A 22,444-nucleotide genomic window follows, 5' to 3' on the forward strand; every position below is an offset into this window, starting at 1 on the left:
TTTTGGAAAAAGGCTGCAATGAAACAAAGAGTGAAAAATTTAAAGGGGTCTGAATACTTTCCGTACCCACTGTAAATTGTGGAGCACAAAAAGCTTTTTTAAGTTTATTTTTTAAGAATCTAATTAGGTTTTTCCTTTCTGTTTTTATCTAACAGAAATGAACATTTAACAACATTAACATTTGTTGTGTTCAATAATCACTTTCATTTTAGCTCTGGTTTGGTTGTCATTGACTCCATAGAGATATATTCTTCTCTAGAGCTGCTCCACTTTGTTCACCAGCTGGTCCGTAACTGTGTCTGTCTGGTCTTTGGTGCTGGGCAGGTTAGCCTACAATGGGTTTATCAGACATGTTTGCTAAAAACAGCTGTCCACAGTTGCTAAAAACAAGGTCAATCAGAGCAGTGAAACTCAACATTAAATTTGTGGGCTAAAAATAATAAAATAACCCTTTTCACGTTACACATAGTTATTCAATATGTTGGTGATGTACAAACACATTAATAAGAGCAGATTTAAAAACAAAATAAAAACATCAATTATGTTATAAGTTATGGGCCTTCATTTCACTTCATAGCTTTATTTACATACAATGCTGATTATTTCTGGGTTTTTCTTAAATCGAGTGTTGGTGGAGATTGTTTTGTGTCACTCCTCGACCACTGTTGTGTTTTGCAGTGAGATCAAATGCAGACAGGCCACACAGAGTCCTGCACCATGTCCAACTATAAACCAGCAACATCCACTCCCCTCTTTCGAGCCAGAGCCAGAGATGCTCTCACATAAACACACATACAGACACACTGTGGATCTATTTTCTGTATTACTAAATCACTCCATGAGGCTGCAGGGATGGCAGTGTCCCCGCCGGTGGGAGCATTTGTCTGCGTCCAAATCCCACTTGTGTTAAGTGTAAACTCAGACGCTCGGTACAGACACAGCAGTGGCTGTTTGATGCTGTCTTGTCGTGCTGCTGCAGCCTTTTATGGTTGGCTTCTCATATCTGCTAATACATCCCGCATGGATGAAACATCAGCGTGTGTGTCTCCATAACCATTTTGGCACTGTCATACATAGTCAGCTGTGTCCCAATAGTTTGGCTCCAATTAACAAAGTTGGTCTACTACTAAAACTAATGACTATGATAAACTATTAAATAACCAAATTACATTAACCACTTCACCAAAAACTCATTACATTATTACACTTAATATTATGTCAGTATAATAATTCATGTATTTTATATTACTTATTTGTTCCTCTTTTCTCTACATTGTAATTCCACAACTGTAACATCTGTCTGTCTAACGTTTTTTGTGGACTCGATCCTTATTCAAGTCTAAGGATAGAGGGTTTACATGTATTGCACAGATAAAGTCCTCCAAGACAAATTTATAAACCGGAGCTATAGAAGTTAAAATGAAAGTAAAACCATGTTTGTGAGAATTGTTCTGCTTTCATATATGTTTCCTCAAAGTGAGTTTAGTATTTTGTTAAAACCGAAGGAGAACAGGGATTCAACCAAAGTCAACACAACTTTGAATCTTTATGAATAATAAAAAATATTACACACAATTCTGTACAAGAAATGTAATTTACATCACACAGAGTGTTGTGACAGATTTGTGTGCCACAGTATGTAACGCTGTTTGTGTTGGATGGCTTGTGACAAGAAGGAAATGATGGCACATGTTCACCACAAAGCTTGCTGTACATACGTTTGCAGAGCTCCATGACAATCACAAGAGGAACTCTGGCATTTTCTGATAAGAGCATTTGATTGCATTGTAGTCAACAGATGTGTTTTCAGAAGCAGTGACAGTAGTACAATGAAGACCTTTTTATGTATTGTTAAAATCATTCTGATAAGAGAGAGACAAATACACACACACACACACACACACACACACACACACACACATAGAGCCTATATGTTACCCAGCTACAAAAAACCCAGATGACATGGTAAAAATCACACTTATCCAAGATAAACATATTATTTGATACTTCAAAAAAAGTGTTTGGATTAAGGTGAGCATTCTGTACATTAGTGATTCACAGACTCGTGTAAGAGTATAAGTGTGTGTGTGTGTGTGTGTGTGTGTGTGTGTGTGTGTGTGTGTGTGTGTGTGTGGGCCATGTTTAGCTACATTTGTGGGCACCAAAAACTGTAAATACAGTATACTTATGGGGACCTAACAGCTTTGTGGGGACAAAATGCTGGTCCCGATAACGTTAAAGGGCTTTTTGAGGAATAAGACTTGGTTTTAGGAGTAGGGTTAGAGTTAGGTTATGGTTAGGGTTAGGGTGGGGATAAGGTTAGGCATTTAGGTTTGATGGTTAAGGTTAGGGTAAGGGGCTAGGGAATGCATTATGTCAATGACTGGTTCCCACAAAGATAGCCAGACACGACTGTGTGTGTGTGTGTGTGTGTGTGTGTGTGTGTGTGTGTGTGTGTGTGTGTGTGTGTGTGTGTGTCTACACAATCAGCAAAGAGGTGGTGATTGGCCTCCGACAGACGGCACACTGTGTGCGCGCAGGTGAAAAAACACAAAGCCTGTTAGATCTGGGGTTGAGGCATACATCGAAACACCTGCCATCTCACAGATCCTCTTTGATCAGAAATCGGTCCAACTAGTGTTTTCAAAGCTCCGAGCTACACAGACACCACTGCTGAAGCTAAATTGAAGCATCCTACATGGCTTCTTTATGTCTAAAAAAATGGCATATTCCTATAAAGATAGCTGCATGGGAACAAACTATATGAAATGAATGAAGCTCTGCCTGTTATAGAGCAGGATGAACGCAAAAATTGTTTTGTCTGCAGTGTGTATGAAGCTCCACTTGTCAGTCTTTTTCTAAGTGAAATCAGGTTATTTTATTTTTAAAGGATTTAAAAAAACAAAAAAACAATCACATCACATCGCACCAATGCTACACCAAACATAAAACCCTTCATTTAGGCTTTACAGTGGGTGCATTGGCAGCGCTAGTCAGTATTCTCATACAAAATGATCATGCTACAATGAATGATCAAAGTTTTTTTTCAAATTATAGCTGCATGGTGACATTTGTGCATTCTCACATCCTTACAATGCACCAGGGTTAGAGATGACTCTCTGGGCTTTGCAAAAAAAACAAAAAAAAAACGTTTATCTGAAAGACAGCTACCTTTACTCACCACAAGCCCAAATCAGGTCAAAATGGTAAACAACAGCCAACACCTCCTCCTGAGGTCACATCCAGTCCACGACCTGTACTAGATGACAACCCCCTCTTCTGTTCTTCCAGTTTTATCCACTTAATGTTCCCTCTGAGCTACCCAACAGACCAAAAACACCTGAATTGTTTTCTAGATGTAAAACAGGTACCTCTCTTGAAGGACCATCTCTTCATCCAGAGTTTGGAGAAGGAGGGCCAGGAGTTGTTAAGTGGAGAGTCCGCCATACGAGCAGCGCAATGGGGAGGCCAGCTGGAACTGGAGCTCGCTCACACTGGAGCTCTGGCACCCAGCGAGAAGAAGGGGGGAGGAACGGAGGGAGGGGAGAAGGCGAAAAAGAGGGAGATAGAGTCCAAGGGAAGGAAAAGGGAGCTGCTGGTTGGGGATTACATCCTCAAAAAAAAAGGACAAAAAAGAAGCAGGGAAACAAAAAAAAGGTGACAGGGAAAAGAGAAAAGGAGGCATGAAAATATTTTGCTATGGATATTTGAACATTTTTAATGAGGCTTTTGTCAACTTGTCATCTTACAGTAAGTAAGAGCGGAGTCACTCAAAAAAAGGTTTTAAGCTTTAGGTTTTACTTTAAGACCATCCGGGGCAGGTGTAAGAAAACAACAGCTTCAGGTACTCCATTTATATGTTCTAATGAACAGTGGATCTTGTAGTTTCTTTTTCCAAAGATTATTTTTTGGGAATTTATTCTTTATGGGACAGCTGAAGATATGAAAGGGGGGAGAGAAGGTAACTGAAATGCAGCCAAGTGCTGCAGGTCAGACCTGAACCTGTGGCCGCTGCCTCCAGGAGTAACTTGGGGCGGCTGTGGCTCAGTGGCAGAGTGGTTGCCTGCCAATCGGAAGGTTTGTGGTTCGATCCCCGCCCCTGCAGTCATTGTCGAAGTGTCCTTGGGCAAGGCACTGAACCCCTATTTGCCCCCGGTGCTGCGCATCGGAGTGTGAATGTGTGTGAATATTTATCTGATGAGCAGGTGGCACCTTGTACGGCAGCCCCGGCCACAGTGTATGAATGTGTGTGAATGGTGAATGTTCCCTGTAGATGTAAAAGCGCTTTGAGCAGTTGTTAAGACTGGAAAAGCGCTATATAAATACAGCACATTTACATTTAACTTCTATATATGGACGCCCTCTACCAGGTGAGCTACTCAGCCACCCAAATTTCATAGTTCCTAATAAAAAGTTAAGAAATATCTTCACTGTAAACATTTGACAAGATGTTTGCTGGATGACCAAGGAAGAGTTCAGAAATGGGTGTTTGGGGTGACACAGGGGTGAGCAGAGGGTAGTAAAGGGAGCAAAATTAGCACCATCTACTAACCAAATGCTGGTAAAATATGCAAGTGGCTGGTAGATGTGCTTCACTCCCCAGCCAGAAAACCAATGGTAATCTATTGTAATAATTGTAAACTTGAAAGGAAGGTATTGTGTAGTTTAATTAACTAATCTCAGAAATGTCAGAAAACATGTTCCAGACCAGTTTTGTGATGCGTTGTTTTAAGGAAATAAGACAGAAAAAGAGAAGGAAGTATACGCAATGAAAACATAGGCCAATGATACATGCAGTTTTTTCTTACTTATTCTAAGTCACAGTGGCACGAACCACTACATCTTCTGGGAAAAAGCAAAAAAAGTATGGTCTTTTAAAACACTTAAATAAACTGTGTAGAGGAACGATCACCACACAGCACACAGAGGAAAGTGTAACTCTAACTGCTCCAGCTACAAGACACAGAGGCTGATAATGGTTGCAACCATTCTGCTTCTTAACTTGCACAAGTGTAACTACGGATGACTGTCAAGTACAGCTCACTGCACATCAAATGGAAAAGCCTTCTTACTTTCCCACAGACAGAGAAGGCAGAACACTGGCACAGAGAAGGCGAGTTATGAAGTACTAAAACCGAAGTCCACTGCAGAAAAACCCCTCACACTTTAAACAATACATGGACAAATGCAAGAAAAGAACTGGGCCTTCGTGTGTAGATCACAGTATGGAACTCCTAACAACATAAACTCTACTTACATTTGATGATAGGTAACAGATGGCAGCATGTAAATCGACTCTGTTCGCCTAAACAAAGCAGAAGAGTTGAGAAAAGATGGTTTAAAGTCCTTCAGGCTTGACGGTGTACGTTCTGTGTTCACACTGACAGCAGAGAGCCAGCACCCAGCCACAGGATCTCAACCCTGCTTCCTCTTTTTCTCATTATTTGCAGCTGAGAACAAAGTGCTGCTGAATGGCCCACACGTACAGTTTCACACATCACCACTGCTTCAAAATGTGTTGTGGCAGCTCACACATATGATAGTTGCACAGCATTATAGGATGAGTGCAAGTTGTAAAATCTTCTGTTGACAACCAGTGACCTATTGGCAATAAAGCTCACAGACTCTTAAAACCATTTTTATTGTGACAGATCCATTCCACTAAACTAAAGGCGATGCATTTAAGATTTAGTGCACACATCATTGAGTTGAAGTGTTATCTTATGACTTCCATTAGTCTGATCTCTGTTCTTGTGTTATGCATCTTCATGTTTTGTAGCTTTGTGCTCCCCCTTCACAGCCCTAAAGAACTGGGTTAGGAGGAACTAGCTGGGTTTGTAGTGGTTACAGTCAGAGCGTAACTTCATCAGAATCTCGCGTTGATGCATGTTGTATCTCTGCTTCTCATCTTTTATTCTGAGATCTGACTGTAGTGTGTGAATGAACACAGAGGCTCGCATGAATTAGCTGCCGGGCCGGATGTTGTCCCCTGAAATACAATCCACAAACAGTGAGGAGGGAACGGGCTTACCATGCATGAAAATAAAAAAAACATTTACAAGGTGTGGTCGATTTTAAAATTGTTTAAAACCCTCTAAAATAAATAAAAAATACTATTTCAAATATAAAAATAAACATTAAAAAATGTATTGCATTCTGATCAAAATCTAAAAGTTTAGGTTAACAAGTTGAGATCATTCTTTCTTTTGCAATTGTGTCATAAGAGAATTAAAATGACAGGGAGCCCAAAACCTTCTTGTCAATGAATCTTTGACTCACTGGGAGAATCTGGGCAAAGGAAACACTAACCCTCTCAACCACTGTCAAGATGCCCTCGAGCAAGGCACTACAGTTGTGTGATCTGATCATGCAGCAGCAATAGGCCTATGGCTGAACTTAGTGAGGACAAAATTAGCACGGTGTGCTGTGGATGGAGTATTCAGAGCCTTCACTTAAGTAAAAGTAGCAATGATTAAACGGTTAAAAATACTTCATTTCAAGTTTTACTTAGGTAAAAGTAGGTAAGTATTATCAGCAAAATGTATTAAAATTAAAAGTACTAATTGTGGAGGCCCCTACCATAGCTATTATATCCTGTGGATTATTATTACAGAAGCAATGTCTTGTAAGCAGCATTTAAATGCAGCTAGTTGAGATAGAGCTATTAACTAGTCTATATACTGTTGTGTAGTTCATAAATATAAGGTAATCTATTGTACATGCAAACCTGTGCTTGTGGTATATATAATATATACAGTAGTGGAATAACAGTATTAAGTAGCATTAAAGTTTGTTGCTTTGTTGCTGTTCCACCATAACAACTACTGGTAACCCTTTACTTGAAAGTACAGTGTCTACATAAGAGTGACATGACACTGTCATGAACACGACAGTCATGACACATGATCCCTAACCCTAACCAGTCATGACAAAACTGAATGACACTTACTAAAAGAAGCGTTATGTCTTAAACGTTTGACTTGTATATGTTTATGACACGTCCATGACAGTGTCACGTCACTCTTATGTAGATACCTTCAAGTAAAGTGTAACCCAATTATTTATATGGTTGTATACGAACAAAAGGGTGAGATATTTTATGGCAACTTGCCTCAGTCCATAGTTAAGAAGCACGAGAAGACACGTATTCTCCAATAATTTTATTCATAATTTTAATATAAACAGTTAATTGTTGAATAATTTACACACAGCAAGATTTTTATTTTCATATCATTGCAACATTTTCTGTACATGTCACTACTTGGCTCTCCTTTGAAAACATAGAAAAAATAAATTGTCAAGCGTTCATTTAGTCATGGCACATTTTTGATCCTGTACAATATGCATGTATTTCTGTCTGTCTGTGTGTGTGTGTGTGTGTGTGTGTGTGTGTGTGTGTGTGTGCGTTGAATATGTTGATATAAGTGATACATAAAGATAATGGCACATTTGGATCCAGTGTGAGGGATGAAGCGATTTCTGTGGGTTGCAGGAGTTTCGGACTGTACATACACACATATACACCTGCTGTCTGCATACGACCGATGTCTCGACATAAAGTATACACAACATATCCCAAAATTAATACATCAGCATATTCATCGGCAATAAATGACATTAATAAAGAGGTATCCTGCAAGACTACACACAGCATTCTGGGGATCACCTATGTGCACTGAGGAGAGAAAGACTTGAAGGACACAGAGAGGAGGAGCAGCAATCAGAGACAAGAAAACTGTGGTAAAGACTTCAACAGAGGACAACACAGACACAACTCCATTGATTTAAACAACATAGAGCACAGGGAACAGGACTGAGATAAATATAAGGTATTGGTGTGTAAACTGGAGCAGACCACTGGACCGACATATGACTCAAAGAAGAGGCTGCTTTTCCTCAGATTCATCAAACAAACAGGGTCACCACACCTGCAAAGCCCCGCCGAACCCCCCACTGTCTATCATTAAATAATGGTGTCTCTCTCCCTAATCAATAACGCCAATATGAACAGTTTATCATAACACTACTGACAGACAGTACCTAATACATTTATAGCTGAAGGTGTTTTGCCTTTATGCAGAGCCACGTTAATAACGGGGAATAGTTCAGAATGTTGAAAAATAAGCTTGTTCACTTACTGGCAGAGTTAAAGAAAAATGGCGCCACTCTTATATCTGTCCGTTTTATTTATGTTCAAACCGCTCGTGTTTTGTACAAATTGTACAACCACATTACATACGTCAATGTAACGCAAAAAATACTGCTCGACAGAGCTAGGCTTGCTGTTTCCCCGTTTCTATTCTTTTTTGCTAAGCTAAAGCTACCTGAATGCTAGCTGCAGCTTTTTATTACCGCCACCAAAAAGCCGAGGAGATTGTTTTTGGTTTGTGTTGTTTGTTTTGCAGCAGCATTCCATGAAAACTACAGGCCCAATATTCCTGAAACTAAATGGAAGGTTGTAGCATGGTCCAAGGAAGATCCCATAACATTTTGGAGTGGATCCAAATCACGAGGCGGATACAGAGATTATTTTTCACACATTATGTGGGGTTAACTTTGCGAGATAGGACGTGGCCTTGGCGCAGGTCTGCACTCTCCTTTCTAGTTAACAATGTATAAACCTTCTTGTCTAACTCTCGGCAAGCAAATAAGCGTGTATCCCAAAATTTCTAACTATTCCAATAACACCTCCAGCTTTACAGTCTAAACTTTAAGATGTGTTATTGTTGAACCATTAGTACCAATAGTTTTCCTTTTCTTTTTAGCTTATTCAGGATTTTACTACTCATGTTTCCTCTTCTTCAAAAGGATGTGCAGTGGTCTTTTCCAGTTATCACATATACACACAAAAAAAAAACATTTGCAAACTTAACAAACGTCTCTTGTCAGAAACAATTTCATACAACAACATCTGTGATAGGTGACATGTTTGTGACACAAGAAAGGCTTTATGGGTGACATGCTGCTGTGGCTGGGTGGGGTGGTTGAAATGCATGACGACATTCAGAACATGCATTGGATTAAGAGCAGGGTTCATTGCAAAATGTTTCAGGCCACACAATTTGTCTTGTTACACAGGGGTAAGCCCTCAGACTGGAGTTGTGCTGCTCCTGTTAAGTACATGGACAGATTTCACTCTGCTCTTGTCTGTGTAGTGGGTTGTGTCATGAAAAAAACTAAAACAAAAAATATCTATCTTTTTAAATTTAGAAAAAAAGTTATATACACATTGATAACAATGTTAAATTCATAATGTACAAGAGTAGTAAAAGTTTACAGTCAGAAAAACTTAATTGAATTTGCCCTCCATACTTTGGCTGAAAAAAAATAAATCTAAAAAGTCAAAATCAACATCCCTAAAATGTAATACTTTTTTCTTTTCTTTAAAACAAAACAAATAATACATACAATGCTTTGTTCTCACCCTGCACTGCGTTAATAGCATGCTCTGCCAAACCACTTTTCAGGCCACCAGAGTTCAACAAAACAAACCTAAACTTCACTAAAAGAAATCAAATGTTATTGTTTTTTCAGGGGACCAAGGGGAGCTGCTGCTATTTACAGTTAAGAGCTTATTAATCAGTTCATGTCTTTTAAAAATCATGGAACTACTAAATGCATTTCATATGGAAATCCCCAATTGTAATGCAATCACTTGTTGCTCATCGTGGGTTTTAGCATGTGCTTTGGGGCATTGCTGTCAAAACAGACAAGCAAAATCAGTGAATCAGTGAGAAGAAAATGATCAAGCTATCCACTGGTAGATCATTCATTTGCCATGCATAAAGCAAGCCAGAGCTTAGCAGAGTAGAAACTTCAACTGTCATAGAATCCATTAGTAGAGAATATTTTTCTCTGCATTTACAACTAAAGAACACAGAATGTGTATAAACATAATTCCCATGTTTTCATCTCAGAGAAAATCCTCTTTAGTGATGGGTGGAGACACTTTTTCTGCTCTAAGGGGAGTGGACTGCGTGGGAGGGGTCAAGTGGGTCGTTAGTCTGAGCAAGGCACTATGGGACGGGGCCCCGTTTGCTTTGCCACCCCTGACCTGCAACACTCCCATCCAACCGCTAGAGTGCAGTCCAAACCACATCACGACAGAGAGAGAGAGAGAGAGAGAGAGAGAGAGAGAGAGAGAGAGAGAGAGAGAGAGAGAGAGAGAGAGAGAGAGAGAGAGAGAGAGAGAGAGAGAGAGAGAGAGAGAGAGAGAGAGAGAGAGAGAGAGAGAGAGAGAGCTGAGGATTCTTGATTATCTCCAAAGGGGCAAAATGATTTATGATTTATTAAAAGGTTGTTTGGGTTTTTCTTGTTGAAAACTTGTCCTTGGACTTATCATCTCCGTTTTGCATTTTGCAAGGGTGCTGAGAACTTGCGCTTGAGCCAGAGTAGATAAAAGGTAGGTAAGTAGCTCTTCTTCCTCCTCGTCCTCTTTATCCTCCAACCACAAAGCATTAGGCCGCCTCCCTGAGACGAAAAGTTACAATCTAGAATTCATGTCTGTTAATAGTTCTTATGGCACACAGGATTGTCCCAGTCCAGCTTTTCTTTTCTTTGCAGAGGGGGGGGTCCTCCTCTTTAAAACTTTTTAACCAGCCCAGACGTCAGTGTCCTGATCAGCTAAAACAGACCCAATCCATGGCATTGACAGAAAATAAAGGTTATTTCTTGATATTCACAGTAGAAAAAATATACATACAAAACAAAATCTGAACAGAGAAATAGACAAATAAACCAACGACGACTGGAGGAGATGTGGGATTTGAACGTTAACTGTTTTGAACACAAAGAGACAGATTCCTTGACTGAAAAAAAGAGTAGGGCTTTTTTGCCAGACTACAGGTTTAGGGTGCATGAGGGTCCAGGGCAGAGCTTAGTTAGCCTTGGCTGCATGTAGTTTATTACGGATATGCATTTAGAGCCAAGAGACTTTTTGTTTTGGACTCATGCTACTGTCAAATCCCCAGAACCCAGTACAGCCGCTACTAAATACAGTCTAGAGAATGGTGTGTATGGAAAGTGGGGAATATGCACAATAAAGCTATGCTGCATCTTCCAGCACACGGGGGAAGCCTCTTGTGAGTAATTTTATAAACTGAAAATGCATAATACCAATTTACCGCCTGATGTTGCACATTTAATAATTTGGGGTAAAATAATTGCAAGGAGAGGAATAATACTTTTATATCTTGTAAGCTTATCCGTAAACTCTAAAATGCAGACATTAAAAAACAACAAAGGGCCAGAATATGTCGCTCCCAACAATACCCACATACTGCAGGGGTCAATGACGGCTTCCCCCGATCCACAAGAAGAAGAGAATACTGAGAAACAACTGAGGCAGAGGGGTTAAATACATCACAGGGGAAGGGAATTCATCAACAGTGTTGGTAATGTACGATAAAGTGATATTATTCAAAATCATGGGATATTGAGAGACTGACGTGGATGATTTGGGCTTTTTTAGACTGATTCCTCCATATGCACTGAGGTAGACTCTGGCCAAACACAAAGACAACAATTACTTACTAACTAACTAACTAACTAACTAACTAACTAACTAACTAACTAACTAACTAGCACTCCTGCTGCTCACCAACAGCTACTCCACCTGTACAATAATAAACTAGGACTTTACGCTCCACTCTCACAACACCTTAAAAATGCTTCACTAAAAAGCTAACTGTGTTCTTATACAATGACAATGATCATAATAAAATAAATATCTGGTATTTGAAAGATATGGGCACCATCTTAATTAAAAATTGCATATGCGTGTGAAGACCAGCACAAGATAAGCAACCTAGGTCAAGGTGGAAACAAGAGCTATGTCCCACTTCCATACTAAATCCTAATTCTAACTGGGTATGCTATGTAGTGTAAACAAAGATGCCCTAACTGCCAAAACAGTTTACTATTAAGATAAAAATGTAGTATTAGTATATAGTGTGGAACTGCAGCACAGCTAAGGACCACCATTTATCTGTCATGTACGCAAAACTAACGGGCATCAGATTTTTTTTTTTATTGTATCTTTTTTTCCACTTTTATTTTCCAAACTATGTCACAGATTATTTACAAAGTAAAAAAGCCCATGATTGTAACTCTTCAGAATAATTAGCTATAATCGACATCATAACCTCAGGCGCCTCTGAGTGCACACAGCACAGACTCTGGCCAATCCACAGTGTTACCGCTAAAGCACTAGGTGAACATTTGTGTTCAAACCTTAAGCGGGCAACAAGCTCAAAGGAAAACAAAATGCTGAATAAAAAAAGAACTGCCCCAAAGATTTCCACTTTTCTTCCAACAAAGAACAAAGTTATAAACCTAAAAGCATAAATGTAGATGCAGCTTTAATTTATATCCCTCTTATGCCTCGCCTGCCTCATAAGAAAATACAGAGAGAGCACGGAGGCTTGTGTGTGTGTGCGTGTGTGTGTGTTACTAGCCAATATAACGAGCCTGGACGTGGCTCTGGGTTTGAGAAGGCACTGGTAAAATATGGAGGCAGCTTCTCTGCTTTCTCTGACTCGGATCTGTGGCTCATTGTTGACAGAAAGCTGCCAACACTTTGGCTATACTATAAGTGCTGAATAGTGTTCGGCTAGATTGGCAACCATGCCGGTCTGTGTCCAGATAAAAAAAAAGTCTGCTGCCTAACAACTCCCTTGTCATCAACTGCTGTGGTTAGAGAGTGAGAGAGGAGCGCTTACGGAGCACCTGCTGTAAAACTCTGATAGCTTGGAATAGTAAATTAATGATTTTAGAGACAATGAGGGGTCAGCAACTAACTTTTCCGTAGCTTTGTGTAAGAGTACGGTTGACAGGAATGTTTTTGATTCCTGGCAGGAGGGGCAACCCTCAGATCTATGGGAATTAAAATGAAAAAGTTTTAGATTTATGCTTTGAATCTGATGGAGTGATGGTTTCAGGTTTGCCAGCACACAGGCAAAGTGTGTGGTGTGTGTGTGTGTGTGTGGGGGGGGGGGGGGGGGGGGGGGGGGGGGGGGGGAGGAGAGATACAAGCAGTTCCAAATCCTGGAATGTCAGACCTGAGTGAACTAGCTGTTGCACACCATGTCCTGACTGCCTAACTACATGTGATAGCAGAGAGAATAACAGGATTAACAATCACTCACACACTACCTATCTCTCTCAGAAAGAGAAAGATAGGGAGGGAGAGAGAGAGAGAGAGAGAGAGAGAGAGAGAGACTGCCTCTCTCTGCACTACATGCGATGGACTCTGAACACAATTGGAACTTTCTGTATTTCTCTCCAGCCCCTTGACCACAAAATGTGGAAATTTCCAACAGCCTGATTTGGAGCAGTGAGTTCAGTAGCCAACGGGAAGCCTCAGGAAGACTGAGAAGGGAGAGTGTTCAGGAGGTGTGTGGAACAACACTACGAGGGGAATTTAATAGAACTTTCCATGTAACACTGATGCCCTGAGCTGAGCTCCCACGTCACATGGGAAGGAAATGCAACCGTCTCTTTAAATTAAAAGGGCGTTTTGAGCTAGTCAATAAACATTTTTACAAAAGGGCCTCATCATTTTACTTCACCTGCATTTGTTTTAGAGCTGGTGTTAATTCCCCACTCTGCCCTGATCCAAGCAGCACCGACTGAAAAACCATCACTGTTACGCCAACATAAGGGAGTACAATCACCAGGCAAAGGACAAGCTCTCCACACTCTCTAGCCTCACTGACAACCAGCTCAATCACGTGAAGGACATAATAAACCTGCGATAACAAACACACAAAGAGCTCAGCTACAGCGTGATCTGACCAGAGGGAGACAGCAGACACAGAGACAAACACACATCAGGTGCCCTTTCACCTAGAAAGACCTCATTCCCCTTTTATAAAGCTTTTTTTTGGTTATTTCATAGTTTTTTTCCCCCATTGTAAAGTAAAGTTGCCTACAAATATCCCACAACTCTCAGTGGGAACAAGTATATATCTATATAAAAAAAAAAAAGATGAGGTGAGTTAACAATATTTTGGGTCTTTCTCCTTTCCCATCCACATGGAAAGAGAGCACTCAAGGGGGACTGGAGGCATAAGACACAGAGAGCACTGATGGTAGATTAGTGTGACTTCTAGGGCTATAAAAATAAGAAAATTAAAAAATCCAGAAAAAAACCTGGCAAAACAAAATACTAGCAAAGCTTTCGATGAAAAATATTACAAATATGAATTATTTACAAAAACATCAAAATGTCATATATTATATATGAAATATTGGTACATAAATACCAAAATTCCATATATACTATATATTATATATATTTATATAATTCTATACCCACTAAAATATATCAAAGCAGCAGCTATTGGTCAGTCTGAGGAATTCTTTTGTCCAATTCTTAACTGTTTAAATATCCTTCAGCCATAATAGTGAGGACACAGAGATAAAACTGAGAAAGAGAAGAGGAAAAGAGAGAAAAAAAATAACAATAAAAGCAAATAAATTAAAACTATTCACCAAACACCCAAGAAATCTGTGTGTAGTTTGGAATTCTGCAGAACCAAAAAAATACAAACAAAAAGAACACATTCCTCTAGGAATAGATGTTTGTTCTATGATCAAGTCTTTGAAAGACATCCCACCGTTCCAAACTGATTAAGTCATTGTTCAAAAGGGAAATTAGTGTAAGCGCTGATAGACACTTCTCTTTGTTTATAGGCCACATACAAAAAGGCCACTCTCTGAGTAACAAGATTTCACTTGGTAGGGGGGGGGAACAAAGCACAGAAATGTGGAAATGCAGATTGGTGGGGAGAAAAAAGGGACTTGAGTCTTGAGGAGGTTGAGCATAAGCAGCCTTCTTGGTTGTCTAAGGTTTGTTGTGTTCACAGTTTTTTTTTTTCGGTTTCCATCACAAAGAGTCCAGGAAACGTGGCAATAGTGAAAAACAATAGATAGGTAATTCGGTAATAGAAAGTGTTGTGGAAGAAGTTAAAAAAAGAGAGTTACACCATGTTTGCATCCTTTGCATGCCTGTGTGCGGCAGCCATGAGGAAGAAAATAAAAAGTCCTGAGATCTGTGTCTTTTTTGAAGGGCTTCTCCAAGAATAAGAAAACCATTAGAAAATGATGAGAGGAACATAAAAGATACAGAAACATGTTATTTTAGGAAACCGGAAATGTTAGGAAGGGCTGGATCTGGGCAACGATAAGATTCGTCCGTTTTTCTTGCCACCGTTCATGTGTGTGTAGGGGACATGCTCCTCATAGTTCCCCCTGAGGGCCACCGAGGGCCCGCTGTCCCTGCCTAAGCTCTCCTCTCTCTGGGAGTATGACGACGGGTCTAGTGGGATGCTCTCCATGTTGTCTAGGTCCAGGTCATACTCCTCTGTCTCAGGGACTTTGTTCTCCTCGCTGTAGAAGAAGGAGCTCTCCTGGAAAGACGGATGCAGGTCCTCCCGCAGCATCTCGATGATCTCGTGGAACAACGGACGCATCTTGGGGTTGTACTGCCAACACATTTGCATCAGGCTGTGCCTGGAATAGGGGATAAAAAGGCACAGAGCAGAACACTTTAATGCAAACCTAGGGTGCCAAGAGAGTGTTTTACCCTTGATTATATTCCCATCTAATCCATTCATTTCATTCAATTAAGCACTCAACTTCTAATGAAGTTAAAAGTTGAGTGCATGTTTTTGAGTGCTTTTTTTCCACCCAGACACAAAATGGGCCCCATGAGACAAAATGTATACCTTTTGATGCAAAATCAAGGTATAAAGACGTATAAAGACTACGCAAGTAGTAAAAATTTGTACCAATTCAGCATCAGATTAAAGCCCAGGAGCATTCTAGGATTAGGAAAGTAATCCAGATTTACAGATTGAAAATTGCTTTGGTGTTCTGATGAAAGTAGTTTAAAAAAATTCAAAGTGTCTATCAGCTGGAAAAGCTACCTTAAAACTTTAGTCAAAACGTCTGCCTATGTCAATGTGCTGCAAACAGATCAGTTTTTACCATATGTATAATCACAACTATAATTATGTCCCCGACACAAAAAAAAAGAAGTCGTCAAGATGATACCTTATATTGCAGATAATGTGTCACATTATCCAGACTAAATCTAGTTAAAGTAAAAAGACAGTAAAGGTGCCCCAAGGTGCCAGTCGTGTCTGTATTAACTCACATCCTCTCGGGGCAGTTGTCTGGTCGGTCCAGGTATCCTCCATCCATGACAAACTTTAAAACCTGTTCGTTGGATAAACCCTGGTAGGGCTGCTCTGCTAGCGTATTGATCTCCCACAGCACAACGCCAAATGACCTGCAGACACACACACAACCACATGTGATTGAAGGGCACCGGTAATCTAATTAGGAATGATAAGACTGCACATCAACTGCTGAGGTGTGACTTACCAGCAGTCAGAGTGGGCAGTGAAGACTCCGTCCTTCAGAGACTCTGGAGCCATCCACCTGACAGGAAGCAGGCCCTTTCCTCCTTTACGGTAGTAGTCAGTCTCATAGATGTCTCGGGTCATACCAAAGTCTACGAGACAGACAGACAGCCAGACAGACAGAGACACTCAGTATACCTTAATTGTTAGAACACAGTAAAACTGATTCACAAACAATAAACACTCTGATTCAATTCAACCATAACACACAACTAACGGAGATTAACTGGAATTGCAATACTAACAACAGGGAAAACAAAACAAACACAAGCCACAGTACCTCCAATCTTGACGGTGAAGTCCTCTGCCACCATGCAGTTCCTGGCTGCCAGGTCTCTGTGGACAAACTTCTTGGCGTTGAGGTAGGCCATGCCGTCTGCAATTTCAGCAGCCATCTGGATCATCTCCTTCAGCGTAGGTGGTGAACGGCCTGTGGGGTTGTTCTACAAAAACACACACGCACAAAAAAAACAACAACAGTCAGTGATGCGTTTACACCAGAACTAAGCATCCTTCCGCTGTAATGATCTCCACCTGAAGACATTGCATATCTGAGACACATACCTCAGAGTCTGGCCTGAGACCCCGCAGGTAGCTCTTTAGGTCACCGTGGGTCATCAGCTCCATCACTACCAGGGTGGGCTGACCTTTGGACACCACACCTAACAGACGGACCTACGTAGAGAAAAATAAGGAAAAACACACATGGTCATACACACGTGAACTAAACAATATTTATCCTTACATTGACTGACTACAAACATTAGTAAGCATTAGTCCTAAACTAGCATCCTATTTCTTGTTGGGATGTAAATATATTCTGAAGTTGCTTTTACCGTGTCTCCACTTACCTACGTACATAGCCACTGCATCAATTTGAAGCAGAAACGTGAATCGGCCTTTACTAAGCTGGTTAAATAAATTGTATTGGTAGGCACAAACGTTTCTGTGTAAACATTTTTTTTTTGAGTCAAACTGTGTGTCAATATGGCAGTATGTACACAACAAGTCATGATTCTATGAGTCATATATTGTCATGCTGGTTTCAACAACATGATGGAAATGTGTAATATACTGTACTTCACAAGTGCATAGATATCTGCTCCAGTGTGCCTGTTAGGGGTTTGAAAAGAGTTTTCTGTGTCGTACCACGTGGTGACAGCTGAAAGCCTTCATGACGGAGGCTTCGTTGAGAAACTCGATCCTCTCGCGCAGGCTGGCCGATTCATTGACTGTCTTGACGGCTACGCTTGTGTCCGGGTCTCCTTTGATGATGTCTTTGGCAATTCCTTCATACACCATGCCAAAGGAGCCCTGACCTAGCTCCCTGAGCACCGTGATCTTGTCCCGGGGAACCTCCCACTCATCAGGAACATATACTACACAAAGCAAAACACAAATCATCAATTCGATTAAGTGAACTATTCACAAACCATTTTTAAATACAGAAAAAGTCCAACAATGTTGTACTTCCCAATCTGAGCATTAATGTCATAATGCTTTTCTTACCATCATTGGTGCTGATGTACTCAGGGTTTGAGGAGGCAATAAGAGGTCCTGTCGGGCCTTCTGTTTGCCTGTAACACAACCCCAGAAAGGAGATGTCAAAAACCGTCACACCATGTGAACTTTCTCCAGGTTGTCTAGACCTTCTTTTAGAATTTGTCTTGTTTATTTGTCCTGTCACACATTACTTATAGCTACTGGGCACAAATTATACAAACTGAAACCTTCTACTTTAAATTCCACTATAGGTTTAGGAACAAAATAACCACCATTCCCTTGTTGATGTCATATGGTGTAATCTGCTCAGTTTATGTATCCAGCCGATTGGATCATCCTGATAGGCAGCATGCCAGTCAAAGATCTTACCTCTTCTTAAAGACCACAAAGACTCCACCTCCCAAGAACAGCAGCAGGATGATGCAGATGACTGGACCCATCACAATCCAAATTAAACCTTGATCCGCTGTAATAAACACAGAACTCATGTGTTAGTTCACTTGGAGTATTGCATGAGTCTGAACAATTATGCAAGCAGTTTATGAACTTTCCGATTCATGTGAATAATGAATGACATGCAAGTTCAGTTAAGTCAGACATATAGCGTCTGGTCTTACGATTGGGCATGAAGAAGTAAGTTGTTTCTGTAAAAGAGCCATTTTCCGCCAAGGAGGTGGCGCGGACCCTCACGCTGTAGTTTCCGGGTTGCACAAGTGAAAGCTTCGTGCCACCTGACTTGTTGTAGGCGGGCCCTGACACACAAGCTGTGTGACCCTGAAAAAATAACAAACAAAAAATACTTGAGTATTAGATATCACTAGGAATAGTGACAAGTGCTAAATATTATTCTAAAAGTTTCTTTACCAGAAAAAAAGTCTACCAGAGTTTCTATCAGAGTCTCCCCTCTCTCTCAGACAGAGCAGGTGGAGCACACTAGCGGCATCAATCTGGGTTTTACGCACAATCTCGCGGGGATACATGCTTGAATTCTGCCGTTTGTGTCCTGGACTAATCCTCATAAGGGGAAACCTGTCAAAAAGCAAAGGCTCCCCCGCTCGATGGTGGAGGCTTTGGCTATTGCTCTGGCTCATACGGGTGGGGGGGGGCTTCAGCCTCCCGCGGGTCTGCGTGCGCACACGACTCGAGGCTTGGCCGCATTCTGGGCCCTATTCAGAGGTGTTTCTGTTCAGGACTTTTGTGCTGCAGCGAGCTGGTCCTCGCCTCTCACTTTTGTCTGCTTTTACATGCTGGACGCCTCAGCCCAATGCATAGTGCACACGGTGTTGGAGTCTTAGCTGGAACAAGGTGACTCTCCTGCAGGTTGGTGGACACTAGATAAGCTTGTCTGGTAATACCAGAGCTACCACAACCCACAGTGAGACAATGAAACAAATATTTTGAAAAAGAACTTAAGGTTGTAACAATATCCCCGGTTCTTTGAGTAATTTCAGTATGATGTCTAACCAGACGACCCTTCTTGCCGGGCATGTGAGGTTGTTTACCTTTAGGTTGTTTTTATGTGAGGTTGTTTACATCCGCACACTAGTTATGATGGGCGGACAGACGTTCACCAGCCAATCAGGATTTGCGTAATGAGACAAGTGCTTCTGAGGGTTGCAGTAAGGCTTGCTCCCACAGTGAGACATCTCACTCTCACTCATAATACTCAAAGAACCGGGTTTATGATTATAACCTTAAATCTTCCTTGCTGCCTCTGTCACTATGGTAACAGAACTTCAACTGATTCCTAGGGTCAGGCAGTGCAGCAATGAGAGATCAATTCTCACATTTACAGTAAGTAAATAACAACAACAGACACACACACACACACACACACACAGAGTTTGCATGGAGCGGTTTGAAACACAACTCATGGTGGTTAGGACAATAGAGATTGTGTGACGAGAACTTCTGCTCACAAGCACACAGAAATAATAATAAAAAAACACATTGCAGAAAATGTCCACGCACACACACTGGGAGTTTGTGGACAAATATGTCCTTTGTTCTTTCCATATAAGGGGACTGCCTGACTCCACTTCCCACAGTTTATAAAGATCACTCCTGGTTCTCTCTGCATTTCTCCCTCCCTTCATCCATGTTTTCTTATGCACCTGCCTGCTCTTTAAGCCCTTTCTGCTTCCTACAGAGCATATCTAGATAATTTTTGCTTTCTTCCCTCACTCCTGTGTCCTTCAGTTTAGAAAGCCGCCTTCCCTTGACTTTCCTTGGCATCCTCACTCTCTCAAAGCTCGGTGATACTGACCTCTGTGTCTCCAACCTTTCTGTAGAACACCTCGTACAGGATGATGAGGCCGTTAGGGGAGCGAGGTGCATTCCATTTAATCAACACATAGGGAGGCTCGGCTGTCACTATCTCATGGGTCACAGGGCCCGGGATGTCGTCTGCTTTCTCTGTAGGTACCAGACATAAAGACAAACACTTAACATGTGCATTATAAAGCACTGCATTTCCACATTGTTTTTAGTTGGCTACTTGTCTTGGATTGCCCCTACAAACTGTGCATGTTAATCATCATGAATGTTTATTACCATTATAACCATTGTGAAGATTTTATTGCAGGACCGTTGGCTTAGACTGCTTTTCGTTTAGCTTCTGTAGGTGTACCTAATAAACCGGCAACTGAGTGTGTATACGTGTAAGATTTGTATTTGTTCATACCCTCTGGCAAAGTTCGAGCACTGACATAAGTAGCCATGCTGCAGCGTTTGAGGTCTGTTGGATGGTTGCAGGCCATGATCTCTATTTTATAACTGGTAAAGTGTTGCAGGTTGGAGATGACTGTAGACTCCTTTGAGAACACTTTCAGCTCCACCTTAGGAAAAAAGACCAGAATGTAATTGCACCATCAGTGTCAGTGATATATGGTTACACTCAAGTCATATATACAAAACCACTTATATTTGTTGGAAATACCATTTGTCCTCACACCATAGTCATGGAAAGAAAATCTAGTTTATATTGATTGAAGCACAATATGGACATTGTTAATAAAAAATAAAGCATAAATAGCATATTCCTTTTCTTTCTTTCTAGCGGTGACAAAAACTAAAATATGCAATGTGCTTTCAATGGTTCAAAATGTGAGTTAGATGCTAACCTATTTTTAGTGCATTAAATACCAAAGTTAAAAGTAATTTACAAATATGAAAATACATTATTTTTCAGGGGACAGTTGTCACTTTTGTTTCCGCAGATTTTGAGCAAATTGTAAAGGGGATCAGTATTATTTTCTTATTTTACATGTGCGTCTTAAAACTGGACATCTAGGATGGGGAACAACAAATTAGCACATGTGTTAAAACAATTACTGACAAATCTGTATGGTATAGAAAATCTAAATTGTTTGAGACCTTGGATCCCTCCTCGTCCTCGTCTTCGTCTTCAGGGGTGGCTGTGGTGGAACTGAATGCCAGACTGGGGGCTGTGGTGAGGAAGAAAGAGGGTAGGGTGGTATTGGCAACTCCCACTGAGCGTCGGCGACGAGACGGTCTGGAAAAACAGAGCAACAGGTAAAGCAGTAAGCAAAAGATTGGTAAAATGCCACTCAAAACCTAAAGGATGTCATTATTTGTCTCTGCACGCAGTCCACTAACATGAATGGCTCTCGTAAAAAAGTCAGGATAGATTACCAAAACAAAAGTCAGAAGCATTTCAATTAATTTAGATGCAGGCAGATGGAGCAGTAGTGAGACACCCAGGAAGGACCTCTGCTCACACTAACCTTTACAGTGTGTAGCAAGACTGACTTCATGACATTTATCTACAAATACCATCTACTGCCAGGCTGGAGGACCCTCCAACCATCACCACTGGGTGGTGCTAATGAGCAGATCCACTTTACTCTCAGTGGTGTAAGCCCATCACAAAAGGTCACAAAATTAAACCAATTAAGACATAAAAGACATGAGTGCACCTCTATGTAAGGACAGGTAGTAATCACTGTCTTTAATTTAGAATACTATATTCCTTCCTTCCAAAATGACCACCATTAAAGAGTAATTTAGTACTACACTTCACCCCAAGTGTCTGAAGTGAATCCTCTCCTTCATTGTACAGGGAAGTGTAGTTAATGTTGAACCAATACTTACTCAGGTAGGAGAGAAATACAAAGATCCCTGTATCCCATTGCCTGATGGATAAAGAGAGCACCAGGAGTTCTTTGTGTACCTCAGTGTATGAAGCTGACCTTGGCCGATTCAACAGCATGGGTTCCAAATTCAGCTAAGGTGTGTTTGAGTTTGAGTGTTTGTGTGCGTCCAAATGGCAGTCTGACTGCAGCCCTGACTGGCATGGATGATGATGGGCACAGTAATCACTCCCCTGGTGAAGCAGAGGGAGAGACTGTGGGTGTTTGTGTGTGTCAGGGGAGAGGGTAGGGGCACCACGACCCAGACAATCAACACCTCCCACCCTAAGCTCCCCACAGTAGTGCCCTAATCAAAACCAAAAAAACAAGGGTCTACATAACCAACACACACACACACACACA

The 22,444-nt window shown here is 41.0% G+C and overlaps 2 protein-coding genes and 1 long non-coding RNA gene across 9 annotated transcripts in view; all 3 read right to left on the reverse strand.

Annotated features, from left to right (window-relative positions):
* arhgef18b (rho/rac guanine nucleotide exchange factor (GEF) 18b) overlaps positions 1-3,556 on the reverse strand; it is a 42,836-nt gene extending 39,280 nt beyond the window's left edge. For all 6 annotated transcript variants that reach the window (XM_034881812.1, XM_034881811.1, XM_034881810.1 and 3 more), the window contains exon 1: positions 3,372-3,556. In XM_034881812.1, the coding sequence (XP_034737703.1) occupies positions 3,372-3,447 (76 nt within the window). In that variant the 5' untranslated portion in view covers positions 3,448-3,556. The remainder of the gene's footprint in view (positions 1-3,371) is intronic.
* A 6,995-nt stretch (positions 3,557-10,551) lies between these two features.
* LOC117950683 lies at positions 10,552-13,172 on the reverse strand. The gene is made up of 2 exons (XR_004657957.1): positions 11,561-13,172; positions 10,552-11,527 (listed from the first exon to the last, which is right to left on the reverse strand). It is a non-coding gene; the product is annotated as an uncharacterized LOC117950683 (long non-coding RNA).
* Positions 13,173-13,535: 363 nt separating this feature from the next.
* Positions 13,536-22,444, reverse strand: part of insrb (insulin receptor b) — an 82,633-nt gene continuing 73,724 nt past the window's right edge. For both annotated transcript variants that reach the window (XM_034881873.1, XM_034881872.1), the window contains 12 exons: positions 21,306-21,444; positions 20,614-20,767; positions 20,197-20,345; positions 18,548-18,704; positions 18,300-18,396; positions 17,937-18,004; positions 17,577-17,806; positions 16,992-17,102; positions 16,708-16,870; positions 16,390-16,519; positions 16,160-16,294; positions 13,536-15,513 (listed from right to left, as the gene is read on the reverse strand). In XM_034881873.1, the coding sequence (XP_034737764.1) occupies positions 15,159-15,513; positions 16,160-16,294; positions 16,390-16,519; positions 16,708-16,870; positions 16,992-17,102; positions 17,577-17,806; positions 17,937-18,004; positions 18,300-18,396; positions 18,548-18,704; positions 20,197-20,345; positions 20,614-20,767; positions 21,306-21,444 (1,888 nt within the window). In that variant the 3' untranslated portion in view covers positions 13,536-15,158. The remainder of the gene's footprint in view (positions 15,514-16,159; positions 16,295-16,389; positions 16,520-16,707; positions 16,871-16,991; positions 17,103-17,576; positions 17,807-17,936; positions 18,005-18,299; positions 18,397-18,547; positions 18,705-20,196; positions 20,346-20,613; positions 20,768-21,305; positions 21,445-22,444) is intronic.

This window comes from Etheostoma cragini, chromosome 9, assembly GCF_013103735.1.
Source record: "Etheostoma cragini isolate CJK2018 chromosome 9, CSU_Ecrag_1.0, whole genome shotgun sequence".
Taxonomy (NCBI): domain Eukaryota; kingdom Metazoa; phylum Chordata; class Actinopteri; order Perciformes; family Percidae; genus Etheostoma; species Etheostoma cragini.